This window comes from Prionailurus viverrinus, chromosome C1 (genome assembly GCF_022837055.1).
Source record: "Prionailurus viverrinus isolate Anna chromosome C1, UM_Priviv_1.0, whole genome shotgun sequence".
Classification (NCBI taxonomy): Eukaryota; Metazoa; Chordata; class Mammalia; order Carnivora; family Felidae; genus Prionailurus; species Prionailurus viverrinus.
This window is the reverse complement of record NC_062568.1, coordinates 72,888,686-72,913,854: the sequence shown is the minus strand read 5'-3', so window position 1 is coordinate 72,913,854 and position 25,169 is coordinate 72,888,686. Positions and strand designations below refer to the sequence as shown.

The 25,169-nt window shown below is 35.9% G+C and overlaps 1 protein-coding gene and 1 pseudogene across 1 annotated transcript in view; one reads left to right on the top strand and one right to left on the bottom strand.

The window, feature by feature from the left end:
- Positions 1-812: 812 nt before the first annotated feature.
- LOC125171629 (60 kDa heat shock protein, mitochondrial-like) lies at positions 813-2,918 on the bottom strand (annotated as a pseudogene).
- Positions 2,919-17,435: 14,517 nt separating this feature from the next.
- GALNT13 (polypeptide N-acetylgalactosaminyltransferase 13) overlaps positions 17,436-25,169 on the top strand; it is a 474,931-nt gene continuing 467,197 nt past the window's right edge. Inside the window, exon 1 of the mRNA XM_047871401.1 lies at positions 17,436-17,644. Within this exon, the coding sequence (XP_047727357.1) occupies positions 17,503-17,644 (142 nt within the window). The 5' untranslated portion in view covers positions 17,436-17,502. The remainder of the gene's footprint in view (positions 17,645-25,169) is intronic.

Below are 25,169 nucleotides of genomic sequence, written 5' to 3'. Positions count from 1 at the left end.
ATTGGTACTCTATAAGGTTCTTTGTGGCACCCTCTTTTTTCTTCCCCTCACACTCACACTCTCACTGAACACATTTGTCCAACTTCCATGGCTTTAGTTAACGCTGGTTTGCTGACTCCCCAGCTTTCCCTCTCCTGAAATTCGTTTCTTATACTCACCTGCCTTGGCGGCTCCACCTGTGTGTCCCGCAGGAGCCTTTGGATCATCAGTCTACCAGCAAATTTATGCATACTCGTATTTTTTTTATAGTAAACTTAGTTTTTCAAAGTATAAAAAAAGTGATGAAATGCATAAAGAACAAAATAAAAATAAAATCAGTACTTTCTTTTAAAACTTTAAATATTTTTTTACAGAAAAGTTGTCACATAATTGGATATTTCTCTACTTTGTACACAATTATTCTTACTCTCTACAGAAAGGCTGTTTCTTAACTTTTCATCTGGTGATGGGGTGATGGCAAGCACCAAAATCCTGCTTTTAACAGAATGGTAGTAAAAATGCCTCAGTGATTTAAGTTGAAAGCGGTGCATTGGTACATAGCTCTGACACTCAGTTATCGGGAATGTACAAATGTCTTTTTATTCAAAAATACAAAATAAATTATCCAGAAGCATGGACAATGACTGCGGTAAACCATTACATTGTTGTCAACTGAAACCAGTAACTGATGGTTATAGTGATTTTCTTAAATAACAGCGAGCCTTTTCTCCGGTCATTTCCTTCATCTGACTTTTTTGAAGTTATTGTTGAGGACCTCTGCCTTGAGTGCCCTCTCACAGTTCATTCATGATGGTAAAGCACTATTCTAGGAATTAGAACATGCCACCTCCCACACTACCTCCCCTTCCACCCATTCTGCCCATTCCAGGGTCCTTCTCTTTAGGAATTCCGGTGACCACAACTTCCGCTGTAGTGAACTGAGAGGCCACCGCAGCAGCCTTCAGTAAAGCAGTTTTAACAACCATAGTTGGATCAGCGATTCCTTTTTCAACCATATTCACAAAATCTCCATGCATAGCATTATAACCAACTTCTGAGGAACTTTTGCGTAGTTTTCGCAACTATCAGTGGTCCTTCAACACCTGCATTTTCAGAAATGGTCATTGCGGGAATTTTGAGTATTCTCTTAATAATGTCTGTACCAATTTTCTGATCTTCGTTAGCTGGAGTTATGGAATGCAAGGCTGGAATGCACTGAAGCAGGGCACAACCCTCTCCCAGAACAGTGCCTTCTTCAACAGCAGCTCGTGTAGCATTGAGGGCATCTGTAATTCCTTCTTTCCACTCGCTTCAACATCATTTGTCTCACCAACCTTCAGCACACCTGCTCCATCTGAGAGTTTTGTCAGATATTCACTCAGTTCTTCCCTTTCATATTCACTAGTTGTGCTATCTAACTGCTCAGTGATTTCTTGAATACGTTTTTTATTGTGAGCCTTGTCATCTTTCGTCATGATGACCTCTCCTAATTTTCCTATGTTGTGAGGATGAACATCTTTAAGATTTAGAGGCAATCCTTCTTCTCCCAACACTGCACCATCAGTAGCAACAGCCACATCTTTAAGCTGGTTCTTTCTATTGTCACCAAAACCTGAAACTTTGACTTGCTACAACCTGAAGACCAACTTTTAGCTTATTCAAAACCAGTATCCTCAGAGCTTCTCCATTAACTTCTTCAGCATCTTATGACCAAAGGCTTATGATGAGCGTTGGCAATTTCAAGAGCAGGTACGATGGACTGAACATTGGAAATTTTCTTTTTGCTCAATACAACATAGGCATCTTAGAATTTACATTTCTGGCCTTTTTATGTACTAACAAAGTTTAGAGAAATATAACCTCGATCAAACTTCATGCCTTCAGTAATTTCTAATTCATCCTTTAGTGTTTTTCCATCCATTACTATAATGACACCCTTTCTTCCAAACCTTTTCATTGCATCAGAAACGATGTTGCCAATTCCTTTGTCTCCATTTGCAGAAATCATAGCAATCTGAGCAATTTCTTCAGGGGTATTCACGGATTTAGACTGCTTCTTAGTTTAGCAATTACAGCATTAACAGCTGACATGACACCTCTCCTGATTTCCATAGGATTAGCACCTTTGCTAATCTTCTCGAAGACTTCTTTGGCAATAGAGCGTGCCAGGACACTAGCAGCAGTAGTGCCACCTCCAGCCTCTTCAATTGTGTTATCGGCAAAATCCTGAACAAATTTAGCACCAGTATTTTTATATTTACCTTTTAAATCAATGGACTTTGCAACAGTCACACCATCTTTTTTTACTCTGGGATTTCCCCAACTCTGTTCAGTAATCACTGTTCTTCCCTTTGGCCCCACAGCAATGGCTACAACATCTGGTAAAAGGTCTACACCTTGAAGCTTGGGCATTCACACCAAATTTTACGTCTTTGGCACAGGCCTGAGTGATATGAGGAGCCAGTGTTGTGGACACTGGCTTCATTTGGTGAAGGACTGTAATGGAAGCAGTTCTGTGGGGCAACAGCAAAGCCCGTGGGCCGTGAGGCAGGCCACTGGAAGTGAGTCAAGGCATCAATACTCTTAACAGTGGCGCTGGCCCCAGAAATCTTAATCTTGAACAGGTCTTTGATTTTATCTGGAATTGCTGTATGATAAGCTCAGTGAAGTAAGTTGTCCCGCATCTAGCAAAGGGTTGGAAGCATATAGGTACTTCACGTTGCCAAATGAGAGAAATAAATAGCTTCTATTTGAATAAATCTTAAATGCTTCTCTCTTTTTGAGTTGTATTAACAAATTATTTTGTTCATAATATCGATCACAATAATAGTGATAGCTAACATGTACTGATTAGTTACTGTGTCCCATTTCCTCTGATTCTCATTCTATGTACGTAACTTTACCATGAACTTACAAGCGGGTATTGTTCTTATTGCCATTTTGTAAACATGGGAACAACTGGGGTTAGCCTGGGCAAATTAATCTCTGCAGTATCTCCAAATGAAACGGTGGTGTATGTGAAGACTTAAAGTCTGTGTAATACTCCTAACCATACTATATTGTGATGAAGTTTAGAGAAAAAGAAATAAAACAAAACACCCCAACACTTTATGTATTTCTGCCTCTTTGGTACAAATATTTATTGTTGTGATACCTGTGCTGTTATTTCAGCATCTCAGTACTCGCACTTGATTGGCCCATGACTATAAACACAGCTTTCTTAGGTGTTAAAATTACCATTTTGGTTTGGTTTGAAGAAGGAACTGAGAATATACAGTCAGGCCTGGAATAAGAGAAAAGGAGTTTCTGTAAAATGGCAAGTGGAGATGATGGGGGAACTTTGGGATAGCCAGGGGAGATGGTGTCATCTCCACAGAAGAGGAAGACAAGAACTGGAAAGTTGGGGAAAGAATGGAAGAAACATCTGATGATATATCCCACAGAGCCGATTTCAAATTGAAGTGAAAATTCCTGGTTAGGTGATTTTTAGAAGTTAAAAAAAAAGGAGGAGACTATGGAGAGGAAATGAGATGAGTGAAAAATGAATCTAAAAATATGGTGAAGAGAAATAAGATTTAAATATGATCAAAGAAAAATATAATTGAATGAAATGAGAAGAGTGGGAATAACCAGGAATTAAAAATGGCATAAAGAAAAAGATCCAATGTATCAGTAATAGGCTTCATTGATTCAGATTGCTGCCTTTGTAGGTATCTGCCAGAAATGTGGAGCAAAAAGAAAAATAAAATGTTGAATACTGTTCTGCGCTGGGGTGGAGCTCTGAATGAATGTGGGACATCTGAGCATCTTTATACTGATTGCATTTTTTTTTTTTGCAGCAGAGGAATCATACTAGCATTTTCTTTCTCAGTTTGAACAATGTTTCATTTCACAGAAATTAATAGATAAGACATGTCATAATGGAGCACATGCACTGATTTGTTTGGATGTCAATCAGTGGTTAGAATGTATTTACTAGGATTATCAAAATCAAAAGAAAACATTATAACCATCCAGCCACATAAAGTATAATCTTCCCGTGGGTGAACCAGATGTTACTGATATTGAAGCATTATACTTTTGCTTTTTGAGCTATAAAACTATAAAACCTTTGCAGGAAATTTATGAACTATTTGCTTTTAGAATTTGAACTTTGGCTCACAAATAAACTGTAATAAGAAAAATTGTCCATTAATAACTCATTGTTTCTCACTGCAATATTGTAAACTACAAAAATCTTATTTCTAGAATAGATATCTAACAATTGAGGCAAAATTAAGTAGGGTGGTAATAATTTCTCTCCTGCTCCCCACTGTTCTCCAACCTCCCACCATATTCCACATAGCTCATTTCTGGTAAATAATTCTGAAAGAAAAATTATTTCCAGAAGTTGATTTAATTGACAATGACTGGCACAAACTGATAAATGGACATACAGTTTTTGGTGACCTAGAGACTTAGTATTATTTAATTATTGCATTAAAATGAGAATTAAGGTCATTTAAAATAGCATTTTTAGATTAGACATTTAAAAACAGACCATAGGATAGATTATATTTGTTGTACAGTACATCTTTTACATTTTTTTTTGTCTCAGTGGAAACAAATAATATGGGTGCTTGCTTTTAACAGGGAGTTTTTGCTTGTGGTAATTTGCTTTTTGAATCTAATCATTCTGTCATTAACTCAATAATGATTTTTTTCAGATTACAGGATACTATTGATGGAGACCACATTTTTCTGTAGCAGCAATCATTGTAGTTCTCAGGCACTTTATTTAGCATGCCATTTTAATCTAAATCATATAGAAGGGAAGAGCCTTTTGGAGCTCAAGTAGGTATGTCTTTAATATATTAAAGTTTCCTTACATGAGCAACATAAAATTCATTCATGTTGTTTCTTCTTAGTTGAATTTGAGGAAATATAGGTTGCAACAGTGAGAGTGATTAGAAGTGAGTAGTCTTCTTTTTTTTTTAGTTTTTTTTTAATGTTTATTTATTTTTGAGACAGAGAGAGACAGAGCATGAATGGGGGAGGGGCAGAGAGAGAGGGAGACACAGAATCGGAAGCAGGCTCCAGGTTCTGAGCCATCAGCCCAGAGCCTGACGCGGGGCTTGAACTCACGAACCGTGAGATCACGACCTGAGCTGAAGTTGGACGCTCAACCGACTGAGCCACCCAGGCGCCCCAGAAGTGAGTAGTCTTCTTCAGGAAACCATCAAAATCCTTAGAGGAGGACACAGGCAGCAACCTCTCTGACCTTGGCTGCAGCAACTTCTTACTAAGCACATCTTTAGAGGCAAGGGAAACAAAAGCAAAAATGAACTATTGGGACCTCATCAAGATAAAAAGCTTCTGCACAGCAAAGCAAACAATCAACAAAACTGAAAGGTAGCCTATGGAATGGGAGAAGACATTTGCAAATGACATATCTGATAAAGGGTTAGTATCCAAAATCTATAAAGAATTTCTCAAACTCAACACCCCAAAAACAAAGAATCCAGTTATAAAAAGGGCAGAAGACATGTGTAGACACTTTTCTAAAGAAGACATACACATGGCTGACAGACATATGAAAAGATGCTAAATATCACTCGTCATCAGGGAACTAAAAATCAAAACCGCGATGAGATACCACCTCATTCCTATCAGAATGGCTAAAATTAACAACACAGGAAACAGAAGGTATTGGTGGGATTCGGAGAAACCCTCTTGCACTGGTGTCAGGAATGCAAACTGGTGCAACCACTCTGGACAATAGTATGGAGTTTCCTCAGATAGTTAAAAATAGCACTACCCTACAATGCAATGATTTTACTACTAGGTATTTTCCCAAAGAATACAAAAATACAGATTTGAAAGGATACATGCACCCCAATGTTTACAGCAACACTGTCAACAATAGGCAAACTATGGAAAGAGCCCAAATGTCCTTCAACTGATGAATTGATAAAGAATGTGTGGTATATGTACACATTGGAATATTAGCCATCACAAAGAATGAAATCTTACCATTTCCAATGATGTAGTTGTAGAGTGTATTATGCTAGGTGAAATAAGTCATAGAAAGGGAAATACCATTTGATTTCATTCAAATGTAGAATTTAAGAAACAAAACAGATGAACATATGGGACAGAGAAAAAGAGAGAGGGAAACAACCCATGAAAGGCTCTGTAAGATAGAAAACATACTGAAGGTTGATGGAGGGATGTGGGTGGGAAATGGGCTAGATGGCTGATTGGTATTAAGGAGGGCACTTATTATGATGAGCACTGTATATTGTACATAAGTGATTGACCACTGAATTCTACTCCTGAAACCAATATTCCACTGTATGTTAATTAACTAGAATTTAAATAAAAATTTGAAAAGAAAAAAAAAAAGAAATGAGTAGTCTTCCCCAATTTCAATCATTGCTTTTAAATACTGGTCCTGATGGTTTTAGGAAGGTATTTATTTGGAATAAAAACCACAAATGCAACCAAAAAAGATAGTTCCTGAGTCCTGCATGATACTCAGGTTTGGAAAGTTAGCTAGTTTCTTGAAAGGAATGTAGAGTTTTAATAGAATTTTATGTGGGGGCTAACTTTTATCTTTCCAAAGCCACATAGATTCTGTAACAGTAGACAGTTTTGGAAACAAAAAAGAGAAATCTGGAAACAGAATGCTTAAACCAGGCTTAATTTTAATAGGGAGTTCTGCCCTCCTTTTCCTTCTCACTTTCTTTTGACAGTCCTTTGGGTCTGTTCTCTCTGTGTTACATTTCATCATAGCTCCGTGTGTGCTCATACACTCACGTATATGTATGCACAAATATCACATCACTAAGAATTTTATACTTTATCACTATTACGTGGTAATTTTCTTACTTTCAGGCAAAACATATATTTTGCCATCATTCAGTTAATATATACTATTTCTGGATAATTTGAAAACTAGTAAAAATAATAGGAGGAATGAAAAAAAATCCACACATTCGCCTCTGTTCTTTCTAGTACTTTTATAAGAAAAAGGTAAAAAAAAAAAGTTGTGATTATAGTCTATAAACAAGTGTGTATGTTAAATTGTTGAATTTTACAAGTATCATATAAGCTTTTTTCATGTTCTTACAAAATTGCATAAGTTTCTAACAGCAGCATAATATTCTGTCAATTAGTTACATATCTGTTTTGAACTCCTTTTAATAAACAATGATGTGATACCATCTCCCTGTATAAAGTGTTTTCTCTTCTTTAGGGCTTTTAAAGAGAGTTTTCCAGTAGAGAAATTATTGGTTCAAAGTATATGATTATTTTTAAGAAAATAGCTAATAGAGTTATCCTTATTTCTAATAAACCACACTTTTCCCAAGAAGTTTCTATCATTTTACATTACCCACAAAGTAAAAAAGGACCTACTTCATCCCACCTTTGCTAATATATAATTTTGTCAAAACCAGTATTTACTTTTTATGTACAGTTCTCCAGTTAGCACAATCCTTAATTGAATTAATAGGTAGTTTGAAGACAAGGAAAATGTTGCTTTGTTTTTGGTCTGCTTGTTCATTTGCTTGTACATTAATGGTAATCTCTACCCAACTTTTATATCTTGAAAAAAGTTATATCTTTCCCTTTATCATGTGTTTTTGGGAAATTTCCCTAATTTATAATACTTCTATGTTTTCTGTTATTGGATTATATACTCCATTATATTAGATTCCTTTATGTTGATTAACAAGTTACACTCTTCAGCAATTTGATAAGACAAGATTGCATTGCTGATACGAATACGAATTTTCATTCTTTGGGTATCTACTAATTTTACTTTACTGTTAATTAATTGGAGACTAATTAATCAATATTCTGATTTTTAATTCTTTATTTATGTCTTCCCTCTAATTGCCTGTCTTTTAAAGCCCTTAATTTATGGTTAATAACTTTGCCAGGAAGGTTGCAGGAAATAAACAAAACATAAACTGAAGTTGCAAATCAAAGTAATAACTAAGTATATGGTAGCTTTATTACAGTGGACTTTTTTTTTTCCCTTGGAGTGGAGGACTGAATATTTTACCTGTTATTTTTGGAAAGAGTGGGCATTTCTTTCACATATCAATTACGCTTAAAAATTCACTATATTAAAATATTCAAGCAGGCAAATAAAATTTTATTTACATTTGTGCAGCTCTAAGGTAAAATTTCAGAAAGCTCTAACCAATTTTCTAGAGTTTTCTGTGGTCAAATCTCTTTTCCTTTGTGCTGCTAGGGTCCTTTTGTGCCCTAGAGTTCTGGGCTTTTCTTTGACTCCCCCTTTTTTTTTTGTATCCCACTAATTGCTAGCTGGAGCAGAGTGATTCTGATATAAATTTAAAGATAATTTAATATTATTTTTCATTATATTCTACAAATAACTGCCTCTGTTTTGGAAAGAAAGCCTAGAGAAGAAATAGCCTCTGTATGCTCCCCATTTCAAATAAGGAACACTTGTAATTCATTCCTTACACCTTTGGTTATGAAGAATTGAAAAGCCTTAAGGCCAGCTAGGAAGCTGAGGTTAAGGTTTTCTAATGGTTTGATATCTCAGTGGAAACATTTATTTTCTTTTTAATCATGTGATTTATGGCAGAAGATGGCCAGCTCAGTGGCAGATGTCTGCTGGGAACTGTCTAAATGCTCTACTGTTGTCTTAAATCTCTAGGTTTTATATCCAGTTGAACATTTTGGATTCCTGTTTTTCCCTCTTGGTAACTATTAATGAACAAGGTTAAACTACTGGTATGCCATTTTATAAGATGAATACTGAGCTGTCATTAAATATTTGAAACAAATAAATGATGAACAATTTTTAGGTTGACGAATACACTTTTTAAAACTATTGAATTTCATTATCTTTTTGAAGGTCATATATACTTTTTACAAGCTTTCTTTATGAAGACTTAATTTCATTATGTTTTAATGATAATCTATTGCTTGTTAAGTCTCATTAAGATATATTTTAGGCTTTGACATTTGTAACATTTTCATAAAATGTATATTCCTATACCCAACCATGACTAAAAAGACCAGTGTGTAACAGACTGTCTTAACAAGTGGCATCTGCCTTATAAATATTCTGTATAGAGTTTCACTCTTCTTTCAATCTCTCTATGCTCAATAATTCCATTTTTTTGCTGCATTGTCTCACATTAATAATTACATATAATAACTACATTAAAATGAGTTTCACATATTGTAATCATTCCTAATGTTTCACATATCTCCATTCTTATCTCTACTCCAGTAGTCTTCTGTGACTCCCCTACTGGGTCCCAAACCAGAAGGCAAGGCTTATGTCTTTCTATATCTTTTATCTTTCATGCCAAGCACATTGACGGCATCTGTGTAGGCACTCAATTGTAACTGTAGGATAAATTAAAGAAATACTTAAATTTTTCTAACTAGGTTAATAGTTTTATGCCGAAAGTAATACATGCTTATATTAAAATTCAAACCTACAAAAGACTATAAATCAGTTCTACTCTTGAGAAATTATCGAGGTTTAGGTGACAAATGTAATAGCAGTCAGACTGCCAGCCACAATAGCTGGTTCACTCGAGCAGGCCATGTGATTATTTTGCCAGGATCTGAGGCTGTATTGAGGTGACAGGGAGAACGTGAACTATCTCCACCCCTTTCCTCCATCTCTTGGAATGCAATCTGTTTTCTCCCCAGGTGTCAAGGTTGTTAATCTCCCTTGAAAGCCATGAAATTTGGTGTGTCTTAGCTCAATAAATATAGCTGCATCTCTGTTTTCAATTATCTCCTACTCTGATCCAGACCTTTCATATGGAAGAGGTAAATGTAAAAAGGAAGAAGATATTTTTACAAAATTACAGATTCCCTTCATGTTGGCTCACATGCGCCACTGTAGGGGCATTCAGTTAGCAGTATACACAACAAAGAGCTTCTTGCCCTATGCTCTGGCACCATGTTGATCAAGAGGAAGATGACCCAGAATTAAATTTGAATACTCTAGTCCCCTTTTGTCTGGGCTGTTACCTAAAGGTATACTAGTCAGGCTGGCTTGGGGTTCTTACTACGGCCAAAAAAAAAAAAAATGCACCATGGACTGGGTGGAATCCCGTATTTTCAGAATGGTTTTATGGAATTTCCTACCCCTTTCATTAGTAGGTGGTCAATAAAAGACCCCTTTTTGGGGAAAGGCCAAATTTAGTAAGCCAACTGCCTTGCTCAGGTGGGTGGACCGGGAGTTGATTAGAAGGTGGGTTAGGTATCTTTTTTTCAGTCATTTTTGAGGACGTCATTGCAACAGTCAGCAAAAAAACTTTGAATGGTAGGAAGTGTAGAAAATCCATCCGATACCATGATTATCATTCCATTTTTGGGTGGGCTTTGTGACAAAAGACATACCATTGTCAGACTGCAGATGGCCTGAAAATAAGAAAACATGACCCACTTTAGTTTTGTGGGCCACAGTGGTGTGGCCATAGGTGGCTGAATGGACTAAGACAGCAACACTGTAACCTGAGACCAGGTAGGCTGTGACTTGGGTAGGTTGGTAACGTAGGTGTCTGTACCAAACACCGCCGTATTCAAACAGAGCTGTTCAGAATGGATAACTCTACATAGACAGAAATTAGATTAGTGGTTACCTAGGGCTAGAGTCCATGAGAACATTAGGAGATTATAGCAAAGGGGAACTGTTTTCTTTTGGAGTAACAGAAGTGTTCTAAAATTGTGCATAGCTCTGTGACTGTACTACAAGCCATTGCATTGTACACTTTAAATTAGTGAATTATATTGTCTATACGCTCTATCTCAATAAAGCTGTATTTTTAAAAGGGAGTTAGGAGTGGTGGCTTGGTGGCAACAGTGGAATTGGTAAGAAGTGAGTCAAGTCTGAAAGCAGAGCCAATGGAATTTGCTGCATGATCAAATAATAAATTAAAAAAAAGAAAAGAAAAGAGAGAGAGTTCCACGGGAAACAAGTGTTGTCAAGGATTTGGAGAAAGGGGAACCCTCTTATACTGTCGGTGGGATTGCAAACTGGTGCAGCCACTCTGGAAAGCAGTATGGTGGTTCCTCAAAAAGTTAAAAATAGTACTACCCTACAATCCAGCAATTACTCTACTAGGTATTTACCCAAAGGATACAAAAATACTAATTTGAAGGGATACATCACCTCAATGTTTGTAGCAGCATTATCAACATTAGCCAAGTTATGGAAAGAGTGATGATTGGATAAAAAGTTGTGGTATGTGTACAAATCTTGCCATTTGTAATGATGTGGATGGAGCTACAGAGTATTATACTAAGCAAAATAAATCAGAGAAAGACAAATACTATATGATTTCACTCATATGTGGAATTTAAGAAAGAAAACAAATGAACATAAGGGGAAATAAAAGAGGCAAACCAAGAAGCAGACTTTTAACTATAGAGAACAAACTGATGGTTACTGAAGGGGACATGGGCAGGGGATGGGTTAAACAGGTGATGGATGTTAAGGCGGGCACTTGTGATCAGCACTGGGTATTGTATGCAAGTGATGAATCATTAAATTCTACACCTGGACATAAAGAAGAAGATTTACAAAAAAGAGCACAAGGTTTTTAACCACGCTATGTCAAATGCTGCTTAGAAGTTATGTAAAATGGTGCTTGAGGATTGACCATTGGATTTGACCATTACACTGGCTGTATCAAATAAGGTTTCCATATAGTTGCAGGGGCTAAAGCCTTTTGGGTTTAAGAGAGAATAGGAGGTTAGGGATATGGGATGTATAGACAATGATTATACATAATTCTTTCTAGAAGTTTTGCTTCAAAGGTAAGCAGGGTGCTGGAAGAATCACTGAAGAGGGATGTGGGGTCAAATTAGTTTAAGAGTATTATTCATGTAGCATCTTCGTATTGGTAACGTTGACTTATTAAAGAAGAAAAAACGATGCAGAAGAGACAAGTGCAATCAGTGAAACCCTATGTGAGAGCAGAGGGTGTTGCCCTCCTAAAAGGACAGTCATCTGTTCTAGCCCTGGGACTTGCAGATTTAGGGTTGGAAGTAAATAGGAACAAGAAAATTTATAAATTCAACATGGCAGTAGGCAAAATACCCTTCTTATTGTTTATATCTTCTCTGCTAAGCGTACAAGTGTAATGATAAGCTAAGAGGAAAAAGTGTGGAGATGGCCGTCTGAGGAAGGCAAGCAAGGTGGAGATTGATTTGAGTAGGAACTGTTGCAGGATTGCAGCAAAGCACAGAGAGTCTACTTGTAGTGTGACATGAGTTTATAGAGTTAAAATGAGAACAGGCAGCATATTCTGAGGAGGTTCTTTCCGGTGATGTTCGTCTATTTGCATGTTAGGAGTGGAATAGGGAAGAGTTGGATTTTTAACCTGGGTATTATTGATAAGGCTGCCATAACAAAGTATCACAGATTGGGTTGCTTACACACAGCAATTTATTCTCTCACAGATTTTAGAAGTCCAAAATCAGTGTGTTACCAGATCTAATTTCATTCTGAGGTCTTTCTCTGTGGCATATAGGTGGCTGCCTTCTCTGTCTTCACATGGTCTTTCCTCTGATTGTGTACTAATCGCCTCTTCTTGTAAGGATGATTTGGATTAGGGACAATGCATATGACCTCATTTTACCTTAATTACCTTTTAAAAGACTGTATCTCCAAATACAGTCACATTCTAAAATCTTGGAGATTAGGACTTCACATACAAATTCTGTCTTGGCAAAATTCAGCCCATAACAGCCAGTGCTGGAGTTCTAAAAACATAAAAATATTTGAGGGAGAATGGGGGTATATAAGAGATATGAATTCTTGTTCTCATATATCTTACTATTTAATAAGGAGGGACAGACAATAAACAAATTTAAAAACTAATTTTTTTATATATGTTTGGGGATAAGAGGTACAAAGGAGAAAGATTAAATGAGGTAAGAAATCCAGAGTGACTAAGTTGTGTGTGTTATTTTAAATGGGTTGATAGGAAAGCTCACCAAGATTTGACATTTGAGCAGGGGGAAGTAAGATCTGAAGGAAATAAGAGCAGGCAGCCATGACCAACCACATCAGTGAACAGAGAAAATAGCATATGCATACTCCCAGAGGCAAGGTATTTGTAAGGAACAGCCTGAGACCCAAGTCACTACCATAGAGAAAACAATGGTAGGAAAGTGGTCAGAAAAGTATTAATCAGGGAATCAAATGATTGGTACATAAACATTTTGTTTTTGCCTTAAAAATATATATGTAATTTACCCAGAATGAAATGCACAAATCTCAAGTGTAGAGTTCAATGAGTTTTGACAATTGCAAAATCCTGTGTAATTCATCTCCATCAGAAACTCTTCTAAATATATTTTGAATTATTAAATTTAAAATATTGTAATTTGTAATACTCATAGATAGTAATATTAAATATATTTGTGATGTTCATCTTGTCCCCCGACACCCTGAATACACACAGAGTATACACTACTTCTGGAAAGGTGGGCAGAGAATTCTTACTCTTTTTCTCATTTTCTTGATGATGTTCATGTTGATAATAATTTTACTGTTACTACTAATAATCGGTAATGTATATTGAGAACCTCCTAAGTTCCAGGCACTCTTATAAGAGTTTTGCATGTATTAATTAATTCAATACTCATCATAGGCTGTGAGGTAGCTATTATTGTTCATATTTTCTGAATAGAAAAACAGAGGCACAGAAGATTTAAATAACTTGAATTAAGCCATACAATTAGTGAGTGTTGGACTCAGATCCAACTCATGGCATTATAACTCTGCAATATATAATTTTAGATCTCATGCTAGGTTGCCTCCTAATAGTCAAATTTTATGTTATGAATATTCAAACTTTCCTTGGTTTAAATGCCAGTGAGGGCCTTTTGGTTTTGTTTTTTGTTTTTCTTTTTTTGCTTCTATTCCATTTTTCCCCCATAGGCATTCATTTAACATTATCTTTGCTTCTCTGTCTCATGGTATATCTTCCAGTGTGGTATGATTTTTAGAGTGGATCCTTTGTTTAAGCTATGGGTAGATCCCTCTAGGTCATTTTAATTTTTAACCTTCCTTCATACAAAGATCAGTCTTCCTGTCAATCATACCTGTGGCTAATGCAGCGCATTTTATTTTCAGTGCTTACACATTAGATTTATTAGTCTGTAAACCAGTTCTGCAAATTTGTCCAGTCATCAGCTCACAGAAGCTCCTGCATAGCTATTTAAAACATTTGAGGTACGTTGGTGCCTGAACCTTCTGGGAGCACTACCAGCAGTCTTACACTAGTTCCCAGGATGCTTTGGCAGCCTCACATATAGCCTCACAAAATAGAATGAATAAATTTGCACCTATTATGCAATTTTTATGAAATAAAATAAATGAGTACAGATAAAAATATGTCTAATAGCAACTAAACTAGATTCTCCATGGAAGTGATAACCTCCGAATTTTAAAACAAAAAACTCTTTCTCCTTGTTTAAAAACATATTTACCAACTCCTAAGCTTTATCTAGATTGTTTTATATTTGAAATATGTTTTTGATAAAGATAGGAAGATGGTATATATCTTCAGACAAAAATCCTGTAACGCATCATAGAATATCTGATGGATATCATGATTGGTGGGCAAGAAGAAAAAGAAAGGCAATCTGACTAGCAAGATGGTACTTGATGGCTTTCTCTTAAAAGTACTCCCACCTAGAGAAGTACTTTTAAAGAGAGAAGGAACTGTGCTCAAAAGATACTGAAACAATTAGGAAAGGGGCTGTGTTTTCAGATAGAAGAGCCTGTATTTTATGCAAGTTAGTCATGCTCCACATTGGTTTGGCAAGACAGGGATATTGCAGAACTTGGATTTGGCTTCAGAAACTGAGAAGTGTTTGCAAATAAATAGAGGCTTACTGGAATAAAAACATAATACAGATGCTGATTCTCTTAAATAAACCTGGGCTACCAACTGTGCTTATGTTGGTTAGTGTTACTGTGTGTTTTGTACCATCCTTCTGCTCCCATCAGTTTTGTTCTCATGAAGAGTATTGGAATACAGTATATGAGATTACCATTATGCAAGTGCCGGCAGATATGGCTCAATGAATGATAAAATTTAGTGCATTGTCAAGGTGGAGGCAGGTGTTTTCAAAGTAGAGATAGAATTCGAAACTTGAAATATAAATGAAAAAAATCACACAACAACTTAGTTTTATCAGTTAGAATCGTGGGATTAGACTTCTCTCAGTGCTAATGACTTGATATATAGCTCATTCAGGCTATGAAATTAGAATCATTTGAGTAATGCTTGAAATGGCAATAAGATATGATTTTGACTTTCTATTACAGCTAAAATTTATATTAAATTCTGAATAACATTAACTGTTAGGCTCTTATTAGGAAATGTCTTATCTTAGACATTTTAATATTTAAAGTTAAGCGATTTCAGATTTTTTATTATAATATTCTTTATATTTTCTTTTAAAAATGTTCTCATTCTTTATCTTGCTTAAGCCTTTACAATATTTTGCGAGCTGAATAGGACAGGAAATATGTTATAAATAAAGACAATGAAGCACAGAGAGGCAAAATCCTGACCCAAAGTCATCATTTCATTTTATTACGGAGCCAGGGATGGTGCTTTTATGCCTTTCATTATAGATCTTTATATAACATGTAAGATCTTTATGATAGGATCTTTTATTTTAAGATATTCCCATCTTAAATCTGGGGATGGCTATTTGGTAACCATCAGTGTTATATATACTTTTCTGTGGGACTTTTTTCTACAATAAACTGAAGAGAACTACTTCATCATAGGACCAAGAAACACAGAACATTTGACAGCTTGAATTGTTTCATACCTTGTATTCAGTAAAGCATGCATGCACAAATTAACAGGAAATATGCGTCAGGGAATTCTTCACTTGTTACCAGGTTTAGAGGCTGAGTTCCAATGTTTAGTTATACACTTTACAGGAAAATGAAGTTGAAATGAAATAAAGTAAATAATTAGCATGACATTTGTTTCCAGAAAAATCATAAGCAAACAGATAAACCCCACATATCATATATTCTGTAGACTTGCACATTTTATACCTTTTTAAAAAAATATGCTGCATAAATGTAAATTTAATGTAGACAGTGAAGATAGACTCTGTTATGTTTTCAGCTGTCACTTTATGTAAATTTTGAATTCCTTGCTAGTCTGGATAGGTTGTTACAGGCAGTAGCCTTTGTATTGCTTTATGATGCAAAGTCAGCTGCTATTAATTTAAAGAGCATTTGCCTCAGCAAATTGCACTTTGATGTTTTTGAGACAGATATTTATGAAGTATTCTGAGTACCTTTGTATTTTGTAGCTGTTCTTCTCAAATATCTTTCAAAATTGTATTACTTATTCACCTCAAAAATTTTAAACTTCAGTTGATATTAAGTGTAGCAAATGGCATGAACATATCTTTGGCCTGTTATATTTACGGTACATGACTTAACTGTCAATTTATTGTACATGAATTAACCAGGTAATTATTGCTTTTTATAGTGTCAATAAAACAAATATGTTTGTGGTATTAATTCTACATTTATTTAGAATACCTCTCAATAGGTAATTGTGCACATATCTGTATGCCTTTTAGAATTTGTGCTTTGGTTATCTGAAGTCACTTTAAACTTATATGTTGTCTTCCCTCTCATAATTTTTTGAATGTATGCTATCCATTCCAAATTACACATTTGTTGTGGATACTTTCTATGCAGACCAGATGGAGTTTTTAAGGTGAAGTAACTGATGAGTTATTTCGTGCAATGGTCCTTTTTGAGAATTTGAGACTTTATTGTGTTTTATACGTTAATAATTATCTGTCTTGCAAGATGCTTAACAAGCATTATTGTGGCTAGTCCTCATAGCACATCTTAGGTTTGGCATTGTTATTCTCATTTTATAGTTGAGAAAACAGGCTTTTTAAAAAAGGGTCCTGCAGATAGGAGGTAAATAGACAAAGGCCTATCTGTGTGTAAAGTCCAGTTCTTAGTTACTCCAATTTATTGTATCCCGGGATGATTTCTGTTTCGGCAGTTATTAGCTCCTCAAAAGTGCTGAATCAGGGTAAATTCAAGGATGCTCTATTTGATAACCTACTGCTCTACAGAATATCATCATAGGGATTTTTAAGAAAAGAGTACAACCTGAAAAAATCAAATAGTTGTCAAGTGCCCAACAGAGTAGTGACAGATCTAGGATTAGCTGGTAGCGTTTTAGCCACCTGGTTTGCTTACAGTTCTCACTTATTTAGGCTTTTCATTCTGAATTTGAAGGTCAAGTGCTTACAAATATGGGAACATTAAATACATCATGTATTTCATGTTTTATCCCCTTTATACTAAAAAAAAAACCTATGCAATAATGACATTTCTTTTCCTTCTTTTTTAATATAGTGGGATGCATCCTGCTTTTTTCCTGGAGTTCACCCCTGTGGCTTGGATTTATCACTGTAGCATCTGTCTTCGATCTATGTGTTAACTAGAAATCAAGGGAAGACATGAGGAGGTTTGTTTACTGCAAGGTGGTTCTGGCCACTTCACTGATGTGGGTTCTCGTCGATGTCTTCCTACTCCTGTACTTCAGTGAATGTAACAAATGCGATGACAAGAAGGAGAGGTCCCTGCTACCTGCACTCAGGGGTAAGTGCTTATGAAGCAAATGTTGCTTTCATAGATGACAGCTCTGATGACTCTTGACAAAATGTGAAACTTTGAAGTAGGGATTTTTTTCAGCTCTTGTGTTAGCAGAGCATTTTGACAGAACTATTAGTGTACATTTAACCGGGGGAAAGTTACTTCCTTCTCTCAGCCTCAGGTGTCCTGTTGGGAGAAATGAAAGAGTTAGGTAACCTCTAAGGTACCTTCCAATTTGATAATTCCAGTGTTCTGTGACTGTATGGAAAGAATAATTCAGTGAACATTCAATTGGACAGAATTTAAAATTTAGGCCTCCAGAAGCAAAAACCCTTGGAGGCTAAGCACCTAACAAACAAGGGGACAACTACTTAAGTAAGATGGTGGGGGTTGTAGCAAAATGCAAGGACACATGACACCCATACTTCCAGAAGCAATAAACAGATGAACAAACAAACAACTTTTTAAACAAAACACATGTTGATGGCCAGATTCAGATTCAACAACCAGATTATTGCCTTGTGTTAAGTGCAAAAGGTAATGTCAGGTACAGGATAACATCACTTTAACTCAGTATTTCCCTCTTTAGGGATCGGTTTCATTGACAGGATAAGAGTGAATGATAAAGAAACGTAAATATTTTTATACATGGTGGTTTATTAAGTCGTAGGGATTCATTTTCTGCAGTTTATTAGTGCAGAATAAACTGCATTAATGCAGAATAAACTGCAGTTTATTATTTATTACAAAAAGTAAGCCTTCAGTTGCATTTGAAATGTTTGTACCTTTTGGGGCACCTGGGTGGCTCAGTCGGTTAAGCATCCAACTTTCATTTAGGTCATGATCTCGTGGTTCATGAGTTTGAGTCCCTCATTTGGCTTTACACTGACAGCTCAGAGCCTGGAGCCTGCTTCAGATTCTGTCTGTCTCTCTCTCTCTCTCTCTACCCCTCCCCCGCTCACGTTCTGTCTCTCTCTCTCTCTCTCTCTCAAAAATAAATAAAACATTAAAAAAAATTAAAAAAATTAAATGTTTGTACCTTTTGGAAAAGTAAATCTAAATGACTGGCTTGAGATTTGCATTTATTTGCAAAAAGCAGATACAGTCTGCTTTTAATGTTACAGATATTTTTGAGGTCATCTATGAATCAAAATATGTTAATAAGCAACTGTTGGTTATATGAGGCTTGGGAAACGCAGAAGAGCATTTCAAAAAATTAGTTTTTGTGAAAAAGTATTTTGGACATTTTTTTTTTTTGCATCAGATTGTAGCAGTGCTCTTACTCAATTGGAGGTATTCTGATGATCTTCCTCTTTGTGAAATGAGTTTCTTTGACTGTAGTTTTTGCCTAGCACAAAAAATTGAAAGTACCTTGGAAGTGACTGAGCCTCGACCCATTTAGGTAGTTTATATGCATATTTTATGCCTTTATACTAGAATTATTCAAAGAGGAGAACTTTATGAGTCTATCGGTTTTTGATAAATGAACATGAGGATTGATATGCTGATCTTTGGTTAAAATCCCAGAAAAAAATCCTCCTTCTCTGCTTCTTTGTTAACTCAGTTGAGCTGCTGCTTGGCTGAAAGTGGAAATGTGGTTTGTTGGATCTCATCAGTTTGGAATGATCACTTTGTCATTTGTTGAATAGAGACTTCTAGATTGGTCACAAAAAAAAAATGTCATAATCTGATTCAGCAAAACTATGACAGCTTATTCTGCAAGTACCAAAAAAGTACAGCTTTGCTGATTTAAGTCCTTAATGCTCAGTCTTAAATCTCAAAATGTGAAATTTAATGATGCAAGGCAAAAATAGTAATTTTTCCTTATACTTAAGTTGTAAAATTAAACTATATTCTCCTTATTTTTAAGACTTAGTTAATGCTGTACATTAATATTTGTCTTGAATAAATGGGACTAAACTATAGGGTTTTAATTTTATTTTCCAATGTTGCTTATTATTTCATAATATTGCTCTATATAGGAATTTCTCCACATATTTAAAATAGTAACTTATTTACAGGCAGATGATGCTGTGCAAAGTGTATGTGCCTCAAAATTTCATGTCCTGCACATGTTAGAAACAGTCTTTTTGACTTAAAAAAATGTTGATCCTTTTGAACTTAGGTGTCTCCATTATTTAAAAAACAAGGTTTTGTACTAGGTGATTTCTCAGATCCCTTTTAGTGCTAAATTTTAAACTGGTTTAAAGTACCCGATACTGGCATACACTATGAATTCATTTTTAAGATACACGTATTAATTTATTAATCAATTCATCAGTTATTTAAGTGCCTATTGGGTCAACATTTTGTACACCTTAAACTTATATAATGTTCTATGTCAATTATATCAAAAAAAAGAAAAGAAGGGAAAAGACCAGTGATGGACAAAGGAAGACAAATTTCAAGCACCAGGACTTCTGAGTTCACAGTTAGTACAGATTGCCACATAGTTAAAAGCCCAGATTTTATTCATCAACCTGGTCCTTGTCTCCTCCTCCTTGATCCAGTTGTATGACTTTGGCAAATCCCTTGGCAAAATCTTAATGTTTTCACTTCAGATCAGAACCTGAGAGACAGTAATTCTGCTTCACAGGGTTGCCTTGAGAATTAAATAGGATAATGTGCATAAACCGTACAGTGAAGTATTGGTTCATGATAACCCTTTATCAATATCTGCTAAATGTTGTGAAGGTGCATGAATAGTCTGGATGATGCTCCAGACAGACTTTGCTCTTCAAGGTGAGTCAGGTCCCCAGTGGGGCATGTGTGTGGGGGTAGTGGTTATTTTGGGTGTAGCACCAAAGGAGGAAGTCACTCAAATAAAATATTTGTTAAGTATCTACTAACTGCTAAGACCTGGTGGTATAAAGGAACTGAGGTTCCTACTATCTGGAATTTATAGTCAATAATAAAGTAAACATTTCTCTCTCCCTCTCTCTTAGTCTCTCTCTCTCCCTTTCTCTCTGTAAAAAACATAATTTAGAAATGATTACGAAGCATAATGTGTGCAATGGATATTAGGATGAGGAAGAGGGATGCTCTCAGTAGAGAAAATGTGTCTAGATTCTTAGATAACACTTCACAGAGGCTGTGGCATTTAAGCTGAGTCTAAATTATACAAGTAGGAAATAGCTAATTAGAGAAGAAGGTACTAAAATTTTTATGAAATAATAGAGATTACAGGATAATTCTGAATGAGATAATACAGAACTCTTATAAGATTAGTAAGACTGTAATATTGGTACAAGAGATCACAATGGGTAGACAAATTGCCTAATGGAATCGCATACACTCTAGAAGTAGACTTATGCATGTTTGGGCATTCAGAATGTGACAGGAGCACTGCAGATCAATGGGAGAGAGAAGGGCTTTTCAATAAATGGATCTGAAAATAAAATGGTAATCGATGTGGAAAGCATGAAATTGGATGCCTACCTCATGTCATAAACCAAGACAAACTTTGGCTTTATTAATGTCAACAATAAACCTAAAACTTTTAGCAGAAAAGTATTTAGACATAAGGCTTTGAATTAAGGGAGAATTCTAAAAATACTAAACAAATAACATTGACCATAAAGGAAATTATTGATAGATTTAACTATATTAAAATTGAGAAAGTTGTTTTATTCAAATATGCCTTAAAAGAGAAGTTACAAACTGTAAATGTTAAAAGAGCATGCAACTGAGAAATTATTAAGTGTATGTACGTATATACAGATGTGTATGTGTGTGTGTATACATGTATATATATATGTATATATATCCTATTAATAAGAAAAGTACAAATAACCCAATAAGAAAAAAAATGGGCAACAGCCATGAAGAGACACTGCTTAGAAAGGGAACACATATAGCAGAAAAAACTTATGAAGAAATATTTAACATCAACTGTGATCAGGGAAACACAGACCGAGGCTACAACGACATATTATATCTATTCGGTTGGCAAAAATCAAAAAGGTTGATAATACCAATTGTTGGAGGTTATGCATCTCCACATTTTTTATAACTTTAGATAACAGTTTATTTCTGAAATCTGAACATTGATATGTAACCCATGAATTATTATCATATACTTAAGAAAATTTCTTCCACATAGACAAATATCTCATAGTACTCCTGTTCATAAAAGTAAAAGCTGAGAATAACCCATGGACGCATCAATGGGAAAGCTGATGAATGAATTGTGATATATTAATGCAAGAGAATAGTACATATATTTTACAATGAATCTATGAATGAATTTTGATAATACAGTAGTAAGTTTTATCCCTCAAAAATGATAAACCACATGGTACAGTTTGAAAAGCTGTAAAAATTTTTAAAAATTGCATTTTGAGAATATGTAGAAATGCAACAAGACTGTATAAAGCGAGCAAGTTTAATTATGATAATAGGATTTAGGATGTTTATTGTCATGTGTTGGATGAGACAGGGTCATGAGATGGGGATGAACATTTTGACTGAATGTGGGGCATTAGTAGTGCCCTAGATTTGTTTTTGATGGGGGTTTAATGTGTTTGTTACAGTATATGGATAACAAATGAGTAAGAGCCAGTGAATGGATTTAAAAATTGGGAACCCAATGAATGGCTTTAAAAGCAAGCAGATATGATTTCCTTTATGTTACGGAAAGATCAGTATGGATTCAGTATGGATTCAATTGTGGAGAATGGATTGGAGAAGAAACAGTCTCATTAGGGAGGTTGGGTAGGAAGTTGTGGTAGTGTTCCATCAATTTTGTGTAGGCAGTGATGCCTACTTAGAGCAGAGGAATGGTGGTGAGGTGTTATGGAAGTAGATAAAATGGAGAGGTATTTGAGATATGGGAGCTGGATGCATGACTGGCTCTGGCAGGTGTCGGATATGGGAGGGTCAAGGACAAGTCTTGGGTTTCTTGAGGGCATTGTTTGGCCCAGTTTCCTCAAAGGGAAAAATGTAGGAGGAGAGGATTTGAGAGCAGACAGGAGTTTATTTTAGATAGGTTGAATGTGAGACACCTGTTAGGCAACTAAATGGAATTGTTCAGTAGGAAGTTGGCTACATTATTAAACTCCAATATCAAACCATCACTTTTATGGAAACTTTTTTTCTAAAATAGATTACATTCTTCTTTATTAAATAAGGCATATGGGATATAATTGAATCTTTGTTACTGAGTCAGCATTATCATTTTTTAACATCAATTATTGAATGATGCTTTTTTTAAAAAAAGATTAAAAGATTATTTCAGGGACTTTATGGGAGCATGCAGACCTGTTCCAATATTAAATACAGACATGTAAATCCTTTTTCTTCTTCTATTTTCTAAAGGATTGTTTTTTGGTGACATAAGTACTTGTTAGGGGAGGATGTTAACTTTTTATGCCACCCTGGGGCCACCTAGAACTAAAATGCACTGAAGGATATTTTGAACTCCTAAATGGCATGGAATACTAACTAGTGGTACTCCCAATTTGGAAGAATTAGATATTTGAGAGAATAGGCATTTAAAAAGACCAGTGCTGCGGCAGTGCACCTAGATACATTGTGGACAAATTTGAGGTCATGTGGCAGGTTTGCTTGAGCACTCTGTCATAGTGGATCCTACTCCTGGCTGTACTACTAACAGCGTATATCTGAAGGCAAGTTAATTCATCTCTCTGGGCCTCAGTTGCCATCTGTGAAATGAAGTGAATATGAGTCATGATTTTAAAAATCATGCTGGTCTTTAAATGAATGATTATATGTTTATAGCTCTCCCCCCCCCCCCTACCCCACCCAGTGAAAATATGAAAAGTGAACTCTTTTACTATCTAGCTTTTGGTCAGTCTACAAATAATGTGTGGTCCAAGAGGAGAAGTAGTGATTTGGAGGTGACATGATGAGTGGATTTTGCTTAGAAACCCCAGAGGGGTTCTTATCATTACAGAGAACAGGAAGGATATAAAGTTATGATATTCAAGACAGGGGGTAACCTAGCTTTCTTTACAGATCCTGATATTATGCATACTTAGGTATGTGTATAGTATATTACACATACTTAGGGAATGAAATGAAATTTACTTTAAAAGGGAGGGGGTTTCTGGGGCACCTGGGTGGCTCAGTCGGTTAAGCGTCCAACTTTGGGTCAGGTCATGATCTCACAGTCTGTGAGTTCGAGCCCCGCATTGGGCTCTGTGCTTACAGCTCAGAGCCTGGAGCCTGCCTCGGATTCTATGCCTTGTTCTCTCTCTGCCTCTCCCCCACTTGTGCTCTGTCTCTCTCTGTCTCTCAAAAATAAATGAATGTAAAAATAAAAAACTTTTAAAGCGAGGGGGTTTCTAAGAAAGAATTGTTGCTTGTATGTAAACAAAGATAAGCACATAAGCCAATAATGATCAGAATAACAGTAATTATAAACTGTTAACTATTCTCCATTAGTTATAAATATTAACTCATTAATTTTTTAACAAAATATTTGTGAAGTAGGCATTATTCTTTTACATATGAAGAAACTGAGGCAGCGTAAGTATATGGGAAAAATACTCCTGTGTTTTCTTTTACTCACACATAGAATACAACTAACAGTTCCAGATGTGTGGGCTTTATCTCCACACCAAGCTATTGTCTACATTAGTTGAGGGTCCTGTAATCCTGATACTATCTCCTGGAGTGAGCATCAGACCTCACAAGATAAGGGCTCATCCCATAAGACTGCTCCCACTTCAGACACCAATCTCAAGTCCCAGACTGTCACCTGTACTTTTGACCCACCAGCTATGAATTGGGGTTTCTAGGACTCCCTTTTTAAGTTTGATAATTTGCTAGAGTGCCTCACAGAAATCAGAGAAATGGCTAGTTACATTTACTGGTTTATTATAAAAAATATAATAAAGGGCATGAACGAACAACCAGATGAAGAGATGTGTCTACATAGAGTGAATAAAGTTCAGAAGGGTCCCAAAGGAAGGAGCTTCTGTTCCCATTGGATTTGGTGTATGCCACGTCCTGTCACGTTGACGTGTTTACCAACCCAGGAGTCTCTGAACTCCGTGTTTTTGGGATTTTTATGGAGGCTACATCTCATAGAAGTGACCAATCATTAACTCAATCTCTAGCCCCTCTCCCCTTCCCAGAAGATAGAAGTGAGGCTGAGAGATCCAGGCTTCTAATCATGGCTTGGTCTATCTGGTGGCCAGCCCCCAGCCAGGAGCCATTTAGATGGCCACCAAGTGTTGCCTTATTAGGACAGAAACCACTTCCATCACACAGGAAATTGCAAGAGATTTAGGAGTTTTGTATCAAAGACCAAATATTAGAACAAGAGATGCTCCTAGTGCTGTTATCATTTAGAAAATTACAAGGGTTAGAGGTGCTGTGTGTGTGTGTGTGTGTGTGTGTGTGTGTGTGTGTGTGTTATTATATAGAGTGAGTTTAAGGGGAAGTGCCAGAATTTTCACAACCAATAGAATAGGATTTGGTTATTAAGGTATTGGTTACTAACACTTTTATTACATAAAGTACTCTGTTATCAATAAATGTCAGTTTGTACTAGTACCATTCTTTC